This window comes from Pundamilia nyererei, unplaced genomic scaffold, assembly GCF_000239375.1.
Source record: "Pundamilia nyererei isolate P.nyererei 1_Seehausen unplaced genomic scaffold, PunNye1.0 scaffold00084, whole genome shotgun sequence".
In the NCBI taxonomy this organism is placed as follows: domain Eukaryota; kingdom Metazoa; phylum Chordata; class Actinopteri; order Cichliformes; family Cichlidae; genus Pundamilia; species Pundamilia nyererei.
The window spans coordinates 168903-192549 of NW_005187485.1; the positions used below are offsets into that span (position 1 = coordinate 168903).

A 23647-nucleotide genomic window follows, 5' to 3' on the forward strand; every position below is an offset into this window, starting at 1 on the left:
TCAGATGTTAGAGGTGAATGCAATCACTCTTTATTAGAAGAGGAGTGTTTCACCTAAACCACAGCTCGAGCTGGGATGTCATGACTCATCCATCCCCCTTTCTCCTCCCCCCTCTTCCTCCTCATATCCCTCCCATACTCACACACCTCCAACAATAACCTAGAGCACATCCTCCAACTTGAATTCATGCCTCGTGATGGGTGGCTGAGGAGTTATTGAGAAATAAAGGTCAAGTCCATTAAGCTGAGGGTCGGCTGTAAGTCACGATCAGCCGGAGAGGGGGTTGGAGTACCTGGTGGCCCATTGATCTTTCATTCTGTACAAGAGACTTTCAGTGTTCACCCCCTAACTATGGGCAGGTACATATGCCAATAGAATGACCCCATATATGTCATTAAGATGGATTTCTCAGTATCACACTCCCAAAGACGCCTCAGTGCAAATCTGACAGCAAATCTAATTCCTGACTCTTCAGCAGGGAGTTTTTAATCAATTCAGTATTCTTCCATGAAGACCAAATGTACAACAGAACACCAATTGAATATGCATGATGGCTCCATCCTGCTCAAGAGCTGCACCACTTCTCTAAAGGACGGATGCGAGCTGATTTGCTTCTCTGACAGCACCAGATGGGGTGAAATGAGATGGGATTTAATCTCCATCCTTCCACAGAAGCAAAAAAAAAGAAAAAAAAAAGAAGAAGAAGAAGAAGAAAAAAAGGGCCTGTAACATTCATCATATCAGTGCAGGCCCAGGCTTGACGCAGCGAGCCAAATATACTGTAAACCATGTTCACGGACACTCTCCTGAGTGTGGGCTTTCATTTACATCATATATCAGTATCTGCATCTCAAACGTTTTCACTATCACTGCATTTTCGTGGGCGATGCGTGTCATTACTCTTGTTGACACAGGACGGTGCATTTACAAATTAAACCTGCCCCAGATGATTATGAGCAATCCCGGAGAGAACAGCAGCTGAATGAGAGAGCGAATGATAATAATATTAAAAATACATTTTGTCCTCTTCGCCATTCAGTGAACAAAACAAACAAACAAAAATTCAGCTGGCAGAGATAAAAGACTCCGACTGTTTTGCTCTTACCTCGACGTTTTTCCGCACGCATAATGACAATACAGCCATCAATATAGGTATTGCAGTATGTCCCATTTTCTCGCCTTCCTCTGCCTCTTTTTTATGACGAAGTTGCTGCTATATAATAACTGAGTCCAGCATAAGCTGTCTGGTTACATCGGCTGAAGTGATGGACACTGCCTTTCCTATATCTCCTGCGTCTTCCTCCTGTTCGCTCGTCTTGCCGTCGGGTTCTCCAATGGCAGCCTGGGCTTTTATGTGGATGAAGTCTGACAGAACCAAGCCCTGTTTCTGCGGGTATTTATCACACAGGCTACTCCTGGCGTCCTCGCTGTGGCTTAGTGCAGAGAGACATCTGGTGGGGATGAGCTGAAAATGCAACCGCTCACTTTCTGTGTCACATTTAAAGTATGTGTGAGTGAGAGAGTTTGGGGGGGGGAATTCACGTAGTTCATGTCTTAACCTGTGGTCCTACTGCTGTTTCAGTTGAAGACAAAGCAAGCTGACTTGTCATGTAGAGAGTAACCTTGCAGGTGATTCACTGAATAACTCTTAAGGCGCCTGGTTAACTGATTCAACTGCATGCAAATTTATTTACAATGATTTTTAAAAATGTATTTATTAGTTATTGCATTCATATGTTACCAGTAATTTACAAGCAAATATACATTCACTGATCTTGAGCTAACTGTCACTTTTCTTTAAATCACATTCCTTCAATGGAAACATACTTTTGGAGGACATTTAAGTGGATATGAGCACTCTTAATAATACATTTGCAGCTATTGTTCCACTGCTATAAGTCTGCCTCAGCAACACATTGTTGCTAAGCAGCACTGTGACAGTGGGAAATGTCAGTTTCAGAAGTCATATTGTTAGCCTGAGTAAAGAAGGTCTTTCTCGCCATCACACCATGACAGGAAGCATCCATCCCTCCCACCATTCATCCAGGCAACCACTGACACTCACATTCACATCTAGGGGCACATTACAATCACCACTTAATCTAATGTGTATGTCTTAAGAGAAAACTGGAGTACCTTGAGAAAATCCAGGCAGGCACATACAAAGCCCACACAGAAAGGCCCCAGCTGGTGGATTCAAACCCAGGACTTTCTTGCTGCAATACCCTTAAAGGTCTAAACACCCTGGTTTGTGAAAAGCAAACAGTAGTATCCAAAGGTTGACCAAGAGTGAGAGCACCATCAGAAGATCAGTCCACTGAGAAACAAAGAAGCAACCTCACGCTCAAGAGTTAAAGCAGCAAAGGTCTTATCAAAAGATCATCACCTAATACGTATTTGTATTTTCTTCCTCAGGAAGGAAGTACAAATCTAAAAACCACGTGTATGTACCAGCAATTAACAACACAATATTATTAGCAGGCCAGTGAGAAAAAAAGTTGTTTTGGGGTTTTTTAAGATGGCTGGATTACAATAAATTGTCTGAGACAAATTAATTTGTCAAATAATGCCAAATTTATTTGCCAAATAATGATGTGGCACACCAAAAGGTGGTGGTGGGATTTTATTATTATAAAATCTGGTAGGGGTTTACACGCTCTCCTCCATTCAGAGAAATGCCTCGTGCAGGATAGTGAGCTCAAGCTACCTTAAGACCAAAGAAGAGTAAGCAGTGCTGGCTCCCGTGGTCTTTCCTAATCATTTACCTGACCTGAACCTCACTGATCATTTATGTAAGCAAAGCATTCCTGACAACACTAAAGGATCTTTGGAGGATTGCCAGACCTATTCAGTCAGTGCCATTCATGTCCATGTTGTTACTGCAAAGGTCGTAGTAAAGGTCTTGAATTTTTGTACTTGCTATTATTATTATTATTATTATTATTATTATTATTATTATTATTATTATTATTATTATTATTGTTGTTGTTGTTGTTGTTGCTGCTGCTGCTGCTGCTGCTTTTGTTGCAACAGGAGTGGCTAAGTACTAAAATAATTTAATCAGTAAACAAATAGAGTTATTAAACATCAAAGTATTGCTGTCAAAATGATAAAACATCACAAAAATAAAAACCTCAGTTCATTCATTCTAAATGAAAGCCTGTATGCTGAGTGTAGTACAAAAACTAACATACTATATTTTGAAATAATACAACCGAGTTTATACTCTGTAAACAGTCCACATGAATGCATAATGGTACAAGCTTTTTATGAAAAATCTTTAGATTTTTTTAATACTTGGCAGCAACCTCCCTAAATGGTCAGCAGGGGGAACACATGTCTTGAAAATAAAGAAATAAAAGCTTCCTCTTACAGTAAGTCCCCAAACAGAAAAGCAGCTGGTTTAACAAAATGTTAGTTTGTACTCCCGGACAGCATATAGGGGCAGTTAGAAGTTAAATTGCTCTACCTCAGGTGGGCTTTCTTTTCTGGGTGGGGACAGGACCTACAGGTGTTTGGGGGCGTGGCTTGTGTTATGGGCGTGTGAGGAAAAAAAAAGTCGGTTTCAGGTGTTTCAGCATTCCCAGCCCTCGACGACTCAGGAAGTGAGTGCTGAAGCTTTGATTCGTCGTCAAGAAGCTACAAGATTTACTTATTTACTTTTTACTGAACACTACAGCTTCAAGGTCCGAACCTCTGCTGAATTTTTGTGAAGGAGAACAAACTAACAAGCTACAGAAAACAAAAAGGGTTGTCTCGATCCCGTGGGACTTCTCTTGGATCCTTCTTTGAAGATGCATTCCGCCAGATATGACAAAGATGTAAGTTTTGTACAACTTGATATGCGAGTCTTTATTTGTTTATTTATTTATTTATTAAGTCTTGGGTATCAGCATTACCTCGGTGTTTCCTGTTTGGACACGCTCACAGTCGCACAGATCTTCTGAAGTTAGATCTGCTGCTGACAGGCTCTTTGTGGGCCGTGTCCACGACAAGAAGAGGCACTAATACATCTCTGCAAAATGTAACCCTTGATCCTCGTATATTTAGCACCTGACAGCGATTCTGCTAAATCTAGTCTTAAATGACTCTTGTTTCTAGGCTTCGCCCACCTTGCGACGTGATGTCCCCTCATCATAATGAATGGATAAACGGAGACTTCTTGAGTAGAAAAATGGGTCCTTCTCCGTTTTATATTTTGGACAAAGTGTCCAAAAGTTTGAAGTGTTTGACATGTTATTAAGGCAAACAAACAGCTTTTCAGCTTTTTACAAATCAAAGTTGCATCTTTTAGGCAGGTTTAGTGTAATATCAGATCAACTATTAATGATTAATTATTAAGCCTGTGAGCTATTTCCGGTTACCACCTGAGAAGAGTTGTTTTCTGTTCCTGCAGTAAGAGGAAGTGAAACTGAGATGGTCTCAGACAGTCTGTTACTAGAAGTTTGACTGAATGTCATTTACATCTTTGAATTAAAAAAATCTAAACTGTAGATTGCCCCCAATCCAGAAACCTGGGTAGCCTGTGCTGGCAGAGAGGCCCTGAGATTTTCTCTTAGAAGCACACACATTTCTAAGAAACTATTCTAATATCCAGAGCAGCGTCACATTTCCAGTGATTTCCCAGCAAAAAGGTGTGGTGTGGCTTTTGGAGAATGGAGGCTGGTGGATGAGCAGGACTTCAGTTTTGACAATAAAGTTATTATTGTTGGCATTAAAAGCTTTTTACTGAACAATATTTACTCAGGCTTGCATGTTCAGTGCTAATAGGATGAGAAAACTGCCGAGAGCGTTCTTTGCCCAACCTACAGGTCAAATTTTCCAGGAACACGCATACATTATTTAAATGTCCATACCATTCTACTTATTTCATACAGTAATTCAGTCTTGTTTAAGACTCTGTGCATTAGCAGTGCATCATGTGGGTGGAAAGAAAAGTGACAGACAGCCAAAGGTGAATTTCTCTTAGCAAAGGGATTCATTAATGGTTTCAAGGCTTTGGTCAGTGCTGCTTAAAACTACTAGCACTTCAACTTCTCAGCTTAGTGAGAAACGTTCAAACTTCCAAGCAAGTTCACTGTGTGGTGTAGTGTGAATAAATAACAGGAACTATATATTGAAAGACATTAAGAAAGAGCTAACTAATAATGTGTTGAAATATCTCCAGTACCATCGTGTAGGCTGAGGATGCTCTCAATACATAGCATTTGACCCAAGTAAGTGGAAGAGTGTTTTGTGACTCAATCTCTGACTTCTACTAAGACACAGAAAAATACTACCTTTTATATGAATTCTGAAATGTTACGCATATCTACAAGACTCAAAATCAAATGCTATAGCACAAGAAGTTGTTGTAGATAGTAAACCTGCGCACATCTGTATGAACATGTTCAGTAGTTGTCCAGCCTTGATCATAAAGATGGTAAAAAATGCATCCAGTCCTTTAGGGTTTCTTAAAGTTGTGGCAAAATTTGAAATCTACAAAAGCTTTTAATGTTTCTAAATTTAAAAGTGTGCATATTGAAATGTGATAAATCAAAATCAGTTATTGTAAATGTGTACTTGTAGTTCATTTGCAACTGCAGAATTACTACATTGTCACATGTAGGCCTCTTATCGTTACTATATTTACCACCACCTCACTGCCTGACCTATTTCCTTTTCCGATGTGGTGTAAAAACACACTCAAGTAACTCAGAACCTCTCTGACATGTATGCATGCTCAGTTGGGGATGGATGGATGGATGGATGCATTAAACCCAAGAAGAAATCTTTTAAAGGCAGAGCCACAGAGCTGACTGCCACACCTTACCTTTTTAATCTTAAAGCTATGACAGACTGTTGCTTGAACGAAACTGTTGTTGCATAGTTTCCCCAAGTTCTTTTTTCTTTTTTTTAAAGATTTGATTACTCACAATGAAGTCGATCTTAGATACTGGATCAAATGGGAATACTGTGATTAATGCACTCTGCCTGCTGTTTGTGTGGTGACTCAGCAGAGTTTGTAAATAATTCTTCAAGCAAGGCCGTGCTGCCTTTTCCTCTCTGTTTCGGCCTACATTTCAAATCCGCCATGTTAAAACTTAGCAACAAACGTGACGGGAACGCGGTGATGATGTCAAATCTTATGTTGACTTCACCGAGTGGTACATCCCTGTTAACGCTGACAAAACTGGAGACGGCTTAAATCTTACACTGTCTTAAATGCGGTCAGTAATGTTCAGCCTAACAGACTTTATTGCATAATTCAGCTTTAGCCAGCGTCTGCATCTTTGGGTACAGAATGTGCCAGTGGGCACGACCTGATGTATTGTTCTTCCTTCAGCACTGGGTAAGATGCAGTAAGGGATGATTTGTTGAATTATCTGTTCCCAACCTTCTGCCTGGTTCAACATTTTTCCCACTGTATGCTTGGAGCTATTGTCAGGTGAGAAATGTGTGTAGGCGTCTGCTCACTAAAACTTAATGACATCGCTGCAGTCTGTATTGTGCTGATTGGCTCTAGTGGTTGCTGTACCAAAGGCATATAAGGTAAAGCCATCATTTTTAGACAGAAGCGTGTTTATGGATTTTAAGGTTAACTACTGCATATGTTTAACAAGCTGCATAAAGTCTGCTGTGGCTCCAGAGGGAGCTCGGTAAAAAATCTGCATTAATTGATGTCACTTAGGTCACCATCTAGTGAGACTGCACACTAGTTTTACAGAGAAAAGTCTGGGTGTCTGGAGTTAAAAACAAGTGGCCAGCCTGTCCTCGTCTCTGCCCGAGGCGATCAGCTAGAGGCTGTATTAGCTGCTGCTATCATAACGCAATGGATCTGCATTGTGCGTGTAATGTAGCCTCTAGGGCTGCGCAAGGGAAAAATACAGAAGAAAAATTTCTGGATTTTAGTCTATTGATTTTGATATATAAATTGTCCCTCAGTAGTCTAACAATGGTATGGCAGTACAATACTTGGCCTCTTGTGAGCTTTGTATCATTGTGGAGCTGTGACTCTGCAGCCCCCAAAAAACTTCAGAAAGTCCACGTCTAAGAAATGCACAGGGCTACACTTGAGTTAAAAGAACAGAACAAAGGCGTCGCTGACCTTGTTTTTTTTCTTTTAAATATCTGATAGGATTGCACAGAATACCAGGTGGCACCTATGTGAGCAAACACTGGTGTAGAAACATGGCAGCTTGCATGTTGCTCAAATTTTGTTCACACCCGTCTAAGAGTCTTAAAGGATCAGTGGGTGTGTATAAGTGTGTATCTGGAAACTTTAAAAAATGTTTTTAATGTCAGACGTTTAGATTTGTTATGGTACCACAAGTTTTATTTTTATTTATATGTATGTATATATATATGGCTTTGCATGTCATCATTTAAACGACACCATCTGTAAGCACTTAGCAGTTCCCTTTGGCTGTGGCTTAAATGTCAACTGTGTCAGTTCTGTGTTCCTTCTTCACTAGTGGTGGTTGACTACCGCAAATTGTGTAACATTTGTCTTTGTCTTTCTTAGCAATTTATTATTATAGTCATTAGATAAACGATTATGTCAAAAATGAAGATGTATAGAGTCCTTTAAAAAAACAATCAAGTGAAATGGTAGTATCTCAAAGTATAAGAAACTGCTTTTGAATATACTAAAAAAAACACAGTAAAAGCTCACAAGTAAGCTTTGAGGCCACACCTCATGGTTGAACTTTCCTGCTTGTAAGACTGGTTAGACGACAAAGACGCGCTCAGTGACTACTGCACCCATGTGGTGAACCAGATTGATTTCTTGTTAACCATTAACAACTTTTTAAGTTTGAAGCCAGTGGTGTAATGGAGTTTGGTGTAGGTGTAGACAACCTGTCCTTGAGCAACACACCATATGCAGCTCCAAATTCATGAAACTTGAAACACTGGGGGCAATGGTTTAGATCTTCATTAGATGACTGCACTGCTTTAAAGTTAATTTGGGGCTAAAGGAAAAAAAAGACTGCGCTTTGCTAAAAGGTGTTTGCTTCTTCAATTGTTTGGCAAGTGCTTCTTTTGAACTGCGACAAGATGATGCATCTGTCTGATAACCCCTCTTCTTCTTCTTATTCCTACTGTAGTGTTTTGTTTTGTTTTTTGTGTGTGTGTTTTGTGCTCCTCCTTCTTTGGTTGTAAAGATGGGGCAATTGGTACATACCACTCAAATCTCCCCCTAAATCTCTCTCTTCTCTTCCTTCTCTACCTTTATTGCCATTGCATATAGCACATGCAATGAAATTTGTTGTCTCTTTTTAATAAAAGAAAGTTGTTTTCTTGTTAACCATTAACAGCTTTTTAAGTTTGAAGCCAGTAGTGTAATGGAGTTTGTCCAATAAATAAAAACTTCTATGTAATGATATAAAAAAGCCAATGTATAAAGATTTCAATGTGCTTGAGAGGTTAAAATCGTGCAAGAGTTTAAAGTACTTTAAAACCATACATGCCACAAAAACCCACTTAAATGCCTTAAAAATGAAAAATAAAACTTTGTAGAGGGGCTCTTACTGTGCCTTGGAGCAGCTGGAATGATGCTGGAAAACTGAGAATTGACTTTAGTTATGGCTGCTGGATTAAAAACCGTTTGTAAAACTGGAAGTACGGGTCTCTAAAGCCCTGCTACATGTTCCAGATGGCAACATTTGAGAACCATTGAGCTAAGCTAGCTAGCTAAAAATCCATTTCGTTACTATGAGTCATCTCCTGTTGCTGTGGAAACAGGTAACTTCCTTCAATACTTCTACACTTGCATCTGTCCTATTTTGTTTTTTTGTTTTTTTTTCTTTTCTGTTTATATCCACAGCCTTGAGGTGTTGCCGTAGTTGGTTACCACCAGATGCCAACAATAACGAGCCCTGTAACGGTTGCGCTCTCACTCTTGTGTGGTATCCTCACACAGAAGCTTCAGTGCTTGTGTCTTTGAAGGTTGAAGTTCTATTGCAAGGCTGTGTTGTTAAGTATGCTTGTGCATTTTTAAGCAGGCATATTTAAATGCCAGAGCTTTCTTAGCAGGTATACGCTGTAAACCTGCACATCAACTAGGCTACATTAGTTTCTGCCAACATCTTCATAGTTCAGTGTTGACTGATGGCCTACAGTCATTTAGGGTGGCATAGCTCACTGAGTTGGTATTTAAAAAAAATGCTGCATATTCAGAATGAGAGAGTATTTCCTTCTTCTAGCGAAGAATAGAATATGGTGAAAAGTATGTAATAGTTATATTGGGCTATGATCAGGGTGACTAATAAGGAGAGACCCTGGAGCACTTGCTGACCCCATATCTAATGATTCCCCTCATTTTAGCCCATGATTGCTGTTCCAGATTCCAATTAGAAAGCATGTGTGGAAGCCCTAGCTGGGCAAGAATAGGCCTTAATTGCCATGAGTTATCATCTAGACTCATGTAATTGAGCCCCCATCTTAAGGGGCAGCACATCTGACAAATTGATTTAATACCAAAGTGATTCTCCATCCCTAATGGCACTCTGGCTTCTTCACTCAGGGGCTACTGGCACTGAATTCATTGTGTGTTGATTACTAACAGGCCTAAAACCTTTCTCTCTGTCCACCCACTTGAGCGAGATTGGTAACAGACTTTCATACAGTATCGGCGCACACACACACCCTGAAGCACATGTCCATATTATGATTTCTTTATCTTGGTTATCATGCTGAATTTCTGAATGTAAGCGTGTGTGCTGCTGCGTGAATAAAAAAGGCACAGTTACTAAACTGGTTTTGTCAGTCTTGTGTAAAAACAAGTCACCTGTCTGAATTTGTCACTCCTGGAAAGTAGTCCAAAGTGTTTCACAACACACGTAACTGCTGCATTGCAGCAACATATTACTTGGAATAAAACAGTTTTTTCTACCTCGTATACAGGGAGCTCATTTCTTCATGACAGCCAATGAAACATATGAAGTTTAAAAAGTAAAGCTTGAAGAACTCACAGATGTGCTTTTCACTTCTGTTGTGGGAATAATGAGTTTGCAAAGTTGTTTCTGTAATTAAAAGTATAAAAATCACTTTGAATCTACATTTCAAAATTTCATAGAAATGGTAGGTTTGAACCATAGATGGAGAAGATAATAGCAAGAGGCAAAAATAATTTGTACCCATAACAAACCCACAGCAGACCTGGGTGCACCTTCATGCTTTGCAGCATCGTTTATTTGCTGTATACACACAGTTGGCTGCAGCTCTCTCTCGCTGCCAGCCGCACACACGGGCGACAACAACAATACTGCAGGACCCAGTTCCGTGCAGGTGCGTCCGCCTTCCCTGCACGGCACTGCAGGCCATGCCCCACCACAATACCACTCCACGCAAAAGTCAAAAACATGTATTGATCATGGTAGTCTGTACATTACATACTGAGATTTGACTTGTGCAGAGAAAAATCTACCATTAAACACTATAGGCACTACACACAGTGTAGCCACACCATAAATGACATCATCCTCTAAATGGCACCATTATTTATAATGTCAACAAGTAGTTTTTATGAAACTAACTAACAATAAAGACCATAAGCTAATTAGGAAAACCTTTATTAAAGTATCAATCAAATGAGCAGTACACTAATTCTCTAATAGATTTCTATACTGCTGACCAGAGAGAACTAGCTGGCCATTAGGATACATTGGCTTCATTTTTCAGACCCAGAGGCTATGCCCATCTTCTCTACTGTCTGTTTTAAAGACCCACTTCTTACCGGTGAATTTTGGTCACTATTTAGGAAGGTTTAGGAAAAACTAAATATTTCTCTGTAGCTCGCGGTGTAAATGTTGTCTGCACTGACAATGTGGCTTCCCTTCTGTTTGCTCACTGTGTTTTTTGTTCTCTTTCTGCATCAGGGTCACAGCAAACATGAGAGGATCGACTTTTTAACCCAAAAAGAGAAGGCACCACCAAAGAGCAAGACTGGCATCGTGATTGGTGTTGTTGTGGCACTTCTCATCCTTTCAGCCGTCGCAGCTTTCCTCATTTGGTTTTTTGTCTGTGAGTATTAAAAGCTTTCTTTGAATATGCTGTCCAGGGTGGGTGCTTGGCGTGCGTGCTTTGAAATGCTTGATAAATTCAAGATGAAGACAACTGCTGGACATTGTGTGCAGACGATCTGTCCGAAAATCAGAGTTGTCTTTGACAGAATGTAAATGGATAGTTGCGTTGTTAACATTGCTTACTGCCAAACCTTTTAGAGCATGATAAACAGAGAAGTAGATCATTTACACTTGCTGTGAAAGCACAGCTCTTTGAATGTGAGTGCAAAAGTGGCTTGTTTGGGTTTTGTAATTTCCCATTAGTGTTAGCCTGTTTGACAGCTCTGACGTTCTTTTTAATAACGCAAAGGAGAAAAATGTCACAGAGACCATGGCGCAGCTTTCTTGTCATTTACACATACGGAGCCTGATAAAAAGGCTTCTGAAGTCTTGATAAACACCGTCTTGATTTAACTGACTGTTTTAATTGCCCTGAGAAGCAAACTGTCGTCACAGCATAAGATTGCACTGTACAGTCTCAGCTTGTGCTCGAAGGCCTGTTGAAAACTTTCCCCTTTCATCAGAAGCAACCATCTCATCCCATTTTGTTGATCAAACACTTAACTCTCATCTGCTTCTCTTCCAAGTTAAAGATGCTGATTCAGATGCCGCCCTCAGTAAGCAGCTCCGTCAATCAGTACCGGTTTTTAGCGGGCGTATGACGCTGGTTAATCAACCTTATGACCAAAACCTGGAGGACACCAACAGCCCAGAATTCCAGGCTCTGGCAGAAAAATTGGAGACAGTTGTAAGTCTGACACCCTGTTTTGTTCCCTTTCTGTCATGTGCATTGTTATTGTTAACTATTTAGAGCAGAGTTTTGAGTGCTCTTCTTAAGGATTAGCACTGAATGTTGTTTGCCATTGAGGAAATGCTTTTTTAAATATGTCCATCCCAGTGCACAGAAAGCGCTAAAGGGCACATTTGTGTGGGTGGAATAAAACTCTGTGCATTCCCTGAGTAATTCCCTCAACAGCATCTCCTATTATTGGAGGCAGTGGAGATGTTTGTAGCACCACTTAGGAGAATGTTGATAACAAAAAGCCCTCCCTCAAACCCATCAAGCGCACACTTGCTCACTGAAAGCTACATAAGTGAGGGTGTTAGATGAGAATTAGAGTGGAAGTGCTGGACAAGAATATTAGATGACTAGACAATTGGATGAAAGCTTTGCGATGCGCACCCCTGCTTCCAAAAAAAGTTGGAAAGGATGCCGAGTAAAATCTAGACAATATATAATGCACTCATTTCCATATCACTGAACCCTTATATTTAATCTAAAAACAAGAACAAAGACAGCATTGCATGCTGTAAGTAAGAATATTTAAGAAAATCTACACACATTTTGAATTTGATGCAAGCAACATGTTTTGTTTTTGTTTTTTAAAGATACCCAATCACATTTACCACTGTATTGCATCATCTCTCTTTTTACCAGCACACCGAGTGTCCTGAGGATGCTGTAGTTTAGAAAGCAAGTGTTTGCTAATTCTTGCTTGATATTGGATTCCAGCTGTTCAGAGCCTCCCTTTGTTTTAGTTTCAGTCTACTGAAAAATATTATATGATGTTGTGTACAGGTACCTCAAGAAAAATTCCCCAATTTTGATTTGTCTGTCCAATCCCACTTCCCTTCAGTCCATCTTAAATGAGCTCTGACTTGGAGAATGCAGCGTTTTTCTGACCCAAGTCATTTTCGCTACTTAATCAAGTCTGGTTTTTGGTTTTGTTGAACTAATTTTTCTCCCCATTCTTGCTTCTAAAAGACTCCAGTCTGCTGTTAAAATAGATAAATAAATAATGATTAAGCTCTAATAGATGTGAAATCCTCCACTAGACATTTTTTCAGCCTAACTTTCTAGCATGTTTTTTTTCAGTATCTGATTCAAAACGGTAAATGGACCTATACTTATATAGCACTTTTCTACTCTACCTGAGCACTCAAAGCGCTTTATACAACTTGCCTCATTCAGCCATTCACACCAATTCATACAAGCACTTTTTTCTATGCTTTTTCCTGAGTAAGTGCTTTCTGTCTAACATCGCATACATTCATACGCCGATGGGTGGATCGGAGAGAAACTTGGGAAAAGTATCTCACCCTAGGTTATTTGGCACACAGACTGGGCGCAGCCAGGGATTGAACCAAAAACCTTCTGATTCGTTTTTTAAAAAATGACTGTAGTTTTCAGAAAGACCAAAATATTTCTGGTCTGTCTTTGTGCTGCTTTCAGTCACATATAATTTATAAAAAGAAGGCAAATTAAGCTTTTGTTTCAGCTCTTATCACTAACTATTGTACTAACTACTATGCTATTTATATGTTGAGTATGAACACATGCAGAGATCTTATGAATATTAAGTGGAATACATTGTCTCTCCACAGCTGGGGAACTATTTAAAGAGAGATCCAATCCTTGAAAAATACTACACCAAATCTGTAGTCACTGCATTCAGGTACTGTTGTGATCCTGAGTTCTTCTATTTTTTTTTTTTTTTTTTTTTAGTAGTGAACAGTCCGCTACAGTGCTTGTTTAGGTTTGATGTCCAAAAAAGAAAAGAAGATGCACTAAATCTCGAAGGAAGAAAATGATTGTTTTGCACAGAGGTTTTTGTTTTTGCTAGCATTACAGGATTCAATGTGGTCTAATTGGTTAATACCGCCTGGAGCTATGCTTGTAGTATTCCACCGTACTAATATATGAATCAGTGGCTAGTAGCAGTAACTAATAATATTAGCTATTTTAGCTTTTGGTATTTAGCTGTTTAGGTTTTTGTGACCTCTTGAATGCTCAAGTCTGTTTCTTTGATTCCATTTCCATTTGTCTGCTTACACCAGCGAGGGCGTGAAAGCCTACTACTGGTCTCAGTTCAACATTCCACACAGCGACCTGGAGATGATACCGGACGTTTCAGAGGAGCGGATCTTGGATGCACTGGAGAGTGGCATTAGGCAAAGCCGCTCGGCAAGTGCCCCTGATGTCAAGATCAGTCAAGTCACTGCCTCACGTATGTAACACCAGGGTCTGGTGGGGGGGGGGGGGTCACAAGACGTATTGCCCTAGTTGGTTTTAGTATTTGATTTTTAAAAATCAAGAAAGATAAAGCTTTGTGAATACAGATCAGAATAGCGTTATTGTTGTATGCTTTCCAAATTGGTATTCTGTGTGCTTTGTATTTATATTACAGGGGCTTGCTTTGAGTTGTGCTGATAAGATGATAACTGATAAGCCAGACCTCTCAGCTTGTGCTGCATCTGAGATTGCACATTTTATGCTGTTTGGATCCTCTAATGATATTAGCTGGGGCCTGGCCTCACTCGAGACAGCCATTTTTCTTCCTTCTGTCTTCTCAGCATTCACGTTGCATTTGTCCACATCCTGGCCACCAGCCAAGTGTTGGCCCTGTGACTCAGTGGTTTCGGTCCTCCTTTTAAAATGATTTCTGTGGGTATGATTTGATGTTGCTGTCCCAGATAGTTAGACAGAGATGTATGAGTTGCTGCTGTAGGGCAAGGTGAGATGGAGCAGAAAGAGCTACACACCATCACCGGTTCCCTTAACCGCAGGGAAATGGAACAGAAAATGTGCAACCCAAATATTTTAGGCTCATGCATCAAATTCTATCAGCCTCCCAACTTTAGTGACCCATTCTTACCTTTCCTTCTGTTTCTCTGTCACCCACCCCCTCTCTCTGTCTCTAGTCACGGATTCTCGTATGGCCAGGGACCCAAGAGCCAGTGAGTACTGCATGTCCCATTTCAATCACTCGCAGTTGTAATTTTCCAGCTGGCTTGATGCTCACGCTCCTGCCAGTCTGTAACGAATGACTGGTCTATCCTGTACTGTACATGTGCTGCTGCTATAGTCAGAGATTGAGAACTGAGTATCAGGCAAGAGTGAGACACTTTTCTTTGACTCCGTCTGATGGGTTCTAACGTTCAGATGTATTATTTTGCATTACCGTAATTGCCGTCCTCACGTTAACATCAAGTGACGGTATAGAACTAACTACTGATGACTTATTTCTTCAGGCAAAAGTCTATTCATTTATTTACAATATTTGTGTAAATGTGTTTTACAAAGTCACTACAGGCCATGATGATGATTATGTTTTCTTTTGGCTGTTTCCTAGTGCCACATGTCCCTGCACACTCTGATTTAACCAGTGTTCTCATTCACAGATGATTGTTTCTACCGTCTGGAAGCTGACACAAATCCCCAGAATTTTTCATCTCCAGGGTACCCCACGGGCTACCCCCCCAAGTCACGGTGTCAGTGGCAAATCCGAGCCTCGGAGGAAAACGTTATAGTTGTCAATTTCCTTTATTTCTACATTGAGGATGACTGCTCAGACGACTTTGTCTACATCTATGACTCTTTGAGTCCAGACGATTCTCAGGCCATTACAAAGTAAGTAGTGGTGTAAATATCCAGAAGGCTTGTGGTAGGAGTATGAATAATGATTCTTTATTAAAGGAAATTAAAGGATAATACCACTATGCCATTTACTAGCTAAATGTCTTTTTGTTGTTACTGCCGTATTCCCTGTGAAAGAAATTCCATTATTTAAAAAAATACAAAAAATGTGATCAAATATCGAGTATGATATCAAATAAGCCATAACACCTATCAACATGTTGGCTTTTCAGCCCATTAGTATAAAAGGTGGTCAATTGTGCACTTTTCATAGAGGTCTGCTGTGCATTTTTCCACAGACACACCTGTGTATTTGCCTGCTAAACTACCAAAAACTGCGTTTGTAGTAGTTCCCACTATGCTGTGTATCTTCAGGACCACATTATGTCATGACTAATACAGATAAGGTGACAAAAAGTAAACCAGTTAATTGAGCTTTTGTTTCTACAGTACATCAGGTAAACTGTAGTATTGCTGTAAACCTTGGTAAGAGGATTTCTACCAACATTTGTCTTTTTAGTCCCGATGATCAAAGAGATTCACAGAAGAGAACTGGTTACTTTATGTTTGACTTAAAGGTTGCAAAAGGATATCTGAACAAATAGTTTCTTGATGTAGGTGGAACATGTTCCACTCCAATCCTTTCACTGGATTTTTGATTACATTTTTTGGGGGCTCTGAAAGCCTTTAGTGCTATATGTCCCGTTTATTGTCAACTTCTGAGACCTTGGTGAGATTGAGTTGGCTCAAAAGGGACCTCTCCTTTCAAACGTGTGAAAGGTGCCACCCTGAATCCTGCTACAGCACTGTCTGTAATTGCACTTTGTGATCAGTGGGATGGATATGATTCTGAAACTACAAGCTCCTGAATGCAACATCAGTTGTAGCTGCAGGCAATTTCAAACCCAGAAACCACTGCCAAACACATGCGTGTTACCAAGTGATGCATACAATTTTTATAATACTATTGAGTGATCAGCTTTATCCAAGGTGACATGAGGTTTATGAGAGCCATAATATAATACTCTGTAATGACATTATTCTACTGAGGGTAGATGTATTGCTGCTCTTGCAGCGTCATTCACACCTCCGTGGCTCTGATGCTAAAACTTTTTTGCTAATGTTCCCATTGTTTGACTTTGAAAGTCGGCCTAAGCAATTTCTGTCCATCTCTCTGCTTCATTTTCTCTTTCTCCACTTCCCTCTGCTTATCTATTGATTTCTTCTCAAATTATTATTATTATTTTTTTTCTATGAAGCATTTTAAATCTGTTTGCTGTATCGGTGTTTTAGTGCTTCTGGCTAAAAATGCATACAGTTACGTTTGCCCTCTCTTAGTTGGAGCACGTAATCTCCAGTCAATAAATGCATCAGACACATGACTTGGCTTCATGGTTGTCTTTCCTGTTTTCAGACTGTTTTTTGGTTTCCATAATCATAATCAATTTTGTTTACCTTGCTGCTTTACCGCTTCTCCTTGGTTCACAGGAAGTGTGGTCAGAGGCCTCCTTCTAACCCTCTGGAGGTTGTGTCATCTAACAACATCATGCTGATTAACTTTATAGCTGAGACTGATGCTCAGAAGCCTGGCTTCCAAGCCGCGTACAGTGTGATCCCCAAGGCTGATGGTAAAAAAGCAGACATGCATCTAGATGTGCCAAGATGTTACCTTTACACGTAAATCCATGACAAACTCGAGTATGTTCTGTAAGAATCTAAATGTATGACATGTTCATTTCAGTTACGTGTGGTGGCAGCCTTTCTCAAAAACAGGGAAACTTCACTTCCCCACTTTACCCAAGCTTTTATCCTCCTGCTAAAGACTGCAAGTGGACCATCACGGTATGTACCACTCTGCCTTTCCCCAGCCCCTCCTCTGCTTGAACCTTTACCCCCCCACACACCCCCTGCTCCTCCTCCTTCACCATGCTTAGCCTGCCATGAGAGAGATGCTGAGGCAGCACTACTGCTCAGTACCTCTTCTATCTTCATCTGTCAGACTGCTGTTTCTACTGCAGTTCTAGCTGGGCTGCAGTGTTTTGTGTGTTCGGTTGAGTTTGTTGGTGTGCATGTAGTGTGTGCGTGTGCGCGCTCAGTTCCATGATAGCTGTGGCTTGGTGTGTATCTTAGTTCTGTGTGTGAAGGGAGGAAAAAAAAAAAAAGACAATCAGCTATTCTTTTGTATTACAGGTCGCTCCTGGGAGCAAAGTACGGCTGAGGTTCACCATGTTTCGCATGAAAGAGCCTGGAGTGGACACGCATTTATGTCACAAAGACTATGTGGAAATTATGGGAAACAAGTAAGATATTCAGTTCCTCATATTGATGTCCAAAATAACACAAAGTTGATTCTGATACCTTTTTGTTTCTGTCTTTTCCTCATTGTGCCAAGGCCACAGCGAAATATTATTAGAATGTGAAAACTAAAATGTGGTATTAACAGGTTCACATTTGGTGTGTATCCTATCAACCTGTGACATCATGATGCACCAATAGCATAATTACCTCTGACCAGTTAGAATCATGTGGTTTTTATAGCTTTATCACGTGAGGAGAGATAAGAACCTAATAAAGATGAGGTTGTATTGGAGGATGGGATCCAACATGCGACTTTCATCCACAACAGTTGGTTTTACGTCCCATATGAAATGTGGTATTTTTCATTTTTAGTTGCAGGAGTTGTAATTATTGGCAGTATTTTCATCTAAAAATATCAGCTAAATATGTTTTTCAAAAAAAAGCCTTTCTGGGATTCCTTCATGGCATATAGAAGGTGAATTTGTCCATGTGCTGTTTTGTTCCTATAATTTCAAACCTATGAGATTTTGTGATCAGTGAGTAACAGTGATGGTCGTGGAGAAGTAATTTTATTTGCTAATAGGCCAATACCAGTCAGGTGTTGGCTGATATATGTACTATATCTACGCATATGTATATATCTGTTAACAAAGCTGTTTCCTTACTTCCTGGTCTGCTTTGACTGCCTTGTGTATTTTCCTTGTTTGTTTACAGTAAACTGGTTTATTTACAACTTTTCTGTCTTGTGCTGCCTCTTCAGAATCTGAGCAATTACTTTTTCACCAAAGCTGCCATAACCCTATCCAAAACTTAAACTGAATTTTGCTTTTGTGTTCCAGGTATTGTGGAGAAGTTGCATCGCTGTCTTTGACCTCTGACACCAACGTTCTAGTGGTTAATTTCCACTCTGATAGGTCTCACACTGACAAAGGCTTCAGTGCAGAGTACAGTTCCTATGATCCTTCCAACCGTAAGCCTTGTCTCTCAACTAAATTTACACAACATGTTGTGTTATGAGTGAAATGTCTGTCACAATGTGACGGTGACGGCTGTGAGACTGCACAGTAACCATGCTGTTAGATGGTAACTGACTGGTAGTCAAACGGAGCTGTTCATTGTTGATGCTTTCTCATCTGTGGCAGGGAAACTCAAGAGCGAGTCTAATCACTGAAGAGCTTATTTACTGACTCCCTTTTATTTGTCACTGTCAGTCAGGAGCACGTCACTTTCAATACTCTCCACTCTTTGTTGTCTCCAAGTTTGACTAAAATGAATTTATAATTGCTCTGATCAACAGGGGCAAGCATTGGCAGCATGACTCGTCTTGTGAAAATGCATAACTCTGTTTTGCTCAATTTGTCACTATACCCCCCCCCACCCACCCATGTTTTCTATGTGTTATGGGATAAGCTTGCCCTGACCGGTTTGCCTGCACCAATGGCCTGTGCATCGACCAGAAATTGAAGTGTGATGGCTGGAACGACTGTGGTGACATGAGCGATGAGAGGCAGTGCAGTAAGTTCGCCTTTATCCCTGCCCCGCTTTTCCTACCTTTATTCCTCAGAACTACTTCTTTTGGCATCCTTATTTGTGAATTTCCCAATCATTCATGTATACATCTTCTTAAGATGAATTGTTGAAATTTCTGTTGTTTCAGATTGCGATAAGGACCAGTTCGCTTGCAGTAATGGCATGTGTAAACCGAAACTCTGGGTGTGTGATCATGTCAACGACTGTGGGGATGGAAGTGATGAGAAAATATGCGGTAAGTATTCCCACCTCTTAGAGGACTCTTCAGGAAATGCAAAAACCCTATTTAGCCTATTTGCTGTGCTAATTGTGTTAACATTAAAAGTCCATCACCCCTACTACTACGGCCAGTGACGACTTGGCTGTGTACGCTCATTATTCTATCTAGAATGGAGTTTGTTTGAAGCCTTGCCCAGTCTGCTCAGCGTCCTGTCAGATGCTTAATCATATACAATACATGCAAGAACTCTGGAGGCAGATTTTAATGGCTCCTGTGGCTGCACCACTAATGTCCTTCTAGAACTCATTGGATTGTCTTTTGTTCAAGTTTTTATTTATTTATTTATTTTAAAATTTTATTGCAATTTCTTCACCTTGTGTTCTATTGCCTCAAGGTTGTGCCCAAAATGAGTTCCAGTGTGGGAACGGGGTTTGTCTGCCACAGAGTGTTCAGTGTGATGATAAGCAAGACTGCAAAGATGGGAGCGATGAGGTTGGTTGTAAAACTGGTGAGTGTCTTCTGTTATTCTCTTCCCTTAAAAATCCCGCCAACATTAATGATTTATTTGGGTTGTTTGTTTTTAAGCATCTTACACAAACCATTAAATAATGAACCTTGATCCACAGCTCAGCAGTTATAGCAGTTTAACAAAGACGTTTCTCTGAAGACCTGATTCTTAACCCGAAACATTTTATGTTAGCTTTGTGTTTCTTTTTGTTTCATTCCCTCCTACTCTGTACTTCGCTCTTTATCAGCTTCCCTTTCGCTCACTCAGACACACACAGGGGGCACCCTTGCGTTTCCTTTTGATTCTCACTTCTGTGAATAAAGAGGGATATTAGACCTGAACCCCAATCAATATGTCCAATCAATGCAATCAGCTCCTCAATCACTCCGCATTGTGTATTCAAGCGTCACTTTGAAGCCTCTCTGATTGCATACTGTTTTACTGGTTAAAGCGCGTTTTGATTTTGGGACGTGTCTCCACCCCACTACAGATACGAGTATATGCACTGACTATAGCTTCAAGTGTAAGAGCGGAGTTTGTATCAACAAGGTGAATGCCGAATGTGACCGCGTCCAGGACTGCTCTGATAACTCGGATGAGACCATTTGTGGTAAGACGTGCCTTAATTCCTTCACCTCTTGCGAGATTTGGGTTTTTAAAAATTGCTGCAAGTGGTCCTAATCTCTTCACTGCCATTCAGGTTAGATTGGAGAGGCTGGGCTGAGCTGCATGTTGGCTGTCTGTTAGAAAAGAGCCCCAGGCCTCGACTGCTTTTATTTCATTCTTTGAAAGCAGCTCTTGTTATCTCTGAACTTTTTTTGGGTTTTTTTTACCTACATTTCAGCCTCAGGCTTTGTCTGTATTTATTAATTTAATTTCTTTTCTTTTTTGTTTTGTTTTTTGGATCGGCTAATACGCATGTATGCCTTTATTAAGATTCCAAAGAGTCATTATTACATTTGAAGCCAGGTTTGGCATCATGATGGCTTTAACTTAATCTCAGTTTCTGATTTTTCTCTCTTGCTTCCTCTCTGCCTCTGTTATATTTTCTGTCAAATTACAGATTGTGGCACCAGGCCTTACAAGCTGAATCGCATCGTAGGAGGGCAGAATGCTGAGCTAGGGGAGTGGCCTTGGCAGGTTAGCCTTCACTTCTCAACCCACGGGCCGACTTGTGGTGCCTCAATCATCTCTAACACGTGGCTTCTTTCGGCCGCTCACTGTTTTGTCACCAGCAACTCAGAGTAAGTCACAGATCCGTAGCACTCATACACAACTGTAGTTCTCTCTGTGTAACATACAAAGTGTGCAGAAAAAAACCCAGAGTTCGGCAAAAAATTGCAGAAGGAATCTTGGTGGTGGTGGTGGTATCCTGGGAATGTTTTAATCAGAGTGCCCTATAGGTGGTGCACTAAGCATACTGTTCAGACTGAGACAATTGAATTATGACTGAGCTTGAGATGGGTTTATTTTCACATATTTGCCATACAAAGCATTTAGTATTCCTAACAGTTCTACACATTTTATTTTTTGAATAATTTCTTAATCCAATCTAAAAGTTAAATGCAAAACTAAGCATGAGTGTAGCAGGAGCTGCATTTGTGAAGTTTTAAATAAAAAGTTTTTGTTTAGCGTGTAAGACAGGTCTGGTCATTTTTGTGTGACACCAAAAAATGTGAGATGTTTTTTGCTTTCAGTTCAAGACTTTTTTTTTTTTTTTTAAATTTATTTATTTTGGTCAAGCTGACAGAACCAACAGCAGTGATTAAAGTCTTAAATGTTGTTGCAGGGCTGTTGTAATGGATTACATTAGATTATGCCATGCTTACTCATATTTCTTCCCTATTTTATACCTAAATATATAAAAATGTCAAACTTTCCTCCATGATACTGTACTACCGCAGGAGCAACAATCCATCCAGCTGGCTGTCCTACAGTGGCATGCAGAACCAATACAGCCATGACAACGTGCAGTCCCGCAAATTGAAGAGAATCATCCCCCACCCGCTCTACAATCAAATGACATCTGACTATGACATTGCTCTGCTGGAGCTCAGTGAACCTCTGCAATTTGCCAATACCATACAACCCATCTGCCTACCCGATTCCTCCCATGTTTTCCCAGCAGGCATGTCCTGCTGGGTCACAGGCTGGGGCGCTCTCCGAGAAGGAGGTATTATAAGTGTAATGGTGATTCTCTGAACAACTGTAGTCATTTTAAATTTAATTTAAAAAAAAAATCATTTATGTATTTATTTTTTGGTGACCCACTCTGTTCTTTACATTCCATTCACTGTCCATACCGTTTCCTAATCTCTCCAATCACGACATACTCCTCTTGCACTTGTTCTTGTATCCCTTTCTCTAATCTACTTTATTCCCTATACATGTATTAACACAGACATCGGCTCTCCTGTGTCACTTCTTAAACCTTCATTAGCTAACATTAATCTACCCCGTTAACCAGTTACTGTAGAAAACAGTCATTGGTTTATACCTTTTTTATGACAGCACTGGAAGGCAAGGTCATGTGACACAGTACTGATCCCTTTGTCGTACTCTAGCAGGTCAAGCTGCACAGATTTTACAGAAAGCATTAGTGAAAATCATCAATGACTCCGTGTGTGACGTGGTCACAGAAGGCCAAGTCACCTCCAGGATGCTCTGCAGTGGATACTTGTCTGGAGGAGTTGACGCATGCCAGGTGAGATTGTGTGCACATTTCCTAAAGGCATGGAAAAAAAACCCAATTTGTTGATGTGGGCAGATCGCATCCAAATGCAGTCTAACAACCATTCTCCTCCAACCGTGATCACCAGGGTGACTCTGGAGGCCCCCTGGTGTGCTTCGAAGAGAGCGGGAAGTGGTTCCAGGCGGGCATTGTGAGCTGGGGAGAGGGCTGCGCTCGTCGGAACAAGCCTGGTGTCTACACGCGCGTCACCAAGCTCAGAGAATGGATTAAACAGGAGACAAATATTTGATGTTTGTGTGGGGAACAGGCTGGGTTGCAGAGTTAACCCATCCTGTTGCTCAAGGTCATCAGTGCTTTAAAAAAAACCCATCAGACTAAACATGTTATTCTGATCAGAACAAAGCTACTCGCATCAGCTACTTGACTTCAGGCATGGTATTTTATGTAATTTTTAAAGACGATCTTTAGCACAATGAGCATAGTTACCCCCATCAATTCATGACCTCTTTAAGCGGTAAATACACAGAGAAATATGAAATATAGTTTGTGAATTATTTTTTTCACTCTTTTTGTCCAGTGTGACTGTTTTAAGGGATTCAGAGTGTTTCTGAGTACATTATCATACTCTGGAAAGTGGTTGTATTTGAAAGTTTTTAATGTGATTTTTTTTTTTTTTTTTTTTTTTTTCTCTTTTGTGAGATGCTTTCATCCTCTTGCTGCAGTAAATATTGCCAGTAAGCTCATGCGGTAAGTGGCTATAAATTTATGGTTTTATGTAATGGCAGAAGTTTCTTTAAAAACAAAAAAACAATAGCTACAATAAAAACAAATAACACAAGAACAAAAATCCAGGTAGGGGAATTTTCATATCCTACTAAAATGAATGAAAACCAAAAACTGCCTTGAAGGTAGAAAATGCAGTAATCAATCTAAAAGC

At 40.3% G+C, this 23647-nt stretch overlaps 2 protein-coding genes across 4 annotated transcripts in view; one reads left to right on the forward strand and one right to left on the reverse strand.

Annotated features, from left to right (window-relative positions):
- Positions 1-1413, reverse strand: part of aplp1 (amyloid beta (A4) precursor-like protein 1) — a 32372-nt gene extending 30959 nt beyond the window's left edge. For all 3 annotated transcript variants that reach the window (XM_005738399.1, XM_013912254.1, XM_005738397.1), the window contains exon 1: positions 1106-1413. In XM_005738399.1, the coding sequence (XP_005738456.1) occupies positions 1106-1171 (66 nt within the window). In that variant the 5' untranslated portion in view covers positions 1172-1413. The remainder of the gene's footprint in view (positions 1-1105) is intronic.
- Positions 1414-3583: 2170 nt separating this feature from the next.
- Positions 3584-23366, forward strand: st14 (ST14 transmembrane serine protease matriptase). The gene is made up of 19 exons (XM_005738400.1): positions 3584-3821; positions 10860-11004; positions 11633-11793; positions 13431-13501; positions 13884-14053; positions 14748-14783; positions 15228-15456; positions 16951-17090; positions 17204-17304; positions 17653-17762; positions 18600-18730; positions 19171-19275; positions 19418-19525; positions 19905-20018; positions 20509-20628; positions 21082-21262; positions 21923-22191; positions 22583-22722; positions 22838-23366. Exons 1-19 carry the CDS (start codon positions 3795-3797, stop codon positions 22997-22999), a joined length of 2520 nt encoding a protein of 839 aa, XP_005738457.1. The 5' UTR covers positions 3584-3794; the 3' UTR covers positions 23000-23366.
- The last annotated feature ends 281 nt before the right edge of the window (positions 23367-23647 follow it).

What these genes read in the sequence shown, in the direction of transcription:
- st14 (XM_005738400.1), top strand. Translation starts at nt 3,795, where the DNA reads ATGCATTCCGCCAGATATGACAAAGAT. An exon ending in TTCCTATGATCCTTCCAACC is followed by an intron (nt 18,731 to 19,170) that starts GTAAGCCTTGTC and finishes TTATGGGATAAG; the next exon opens with CTTGCCCTGACCGGTTTGCC. An exon ending in GAGCGATGAGAGGCAGTGCA is followed by an intron (nt 19,276 to 19,417) that starts GTAAGTTCGCCT and finishes CTGTTGTTTCAG; the next exon opens with ATTGCGATAAGGACCAGTTC.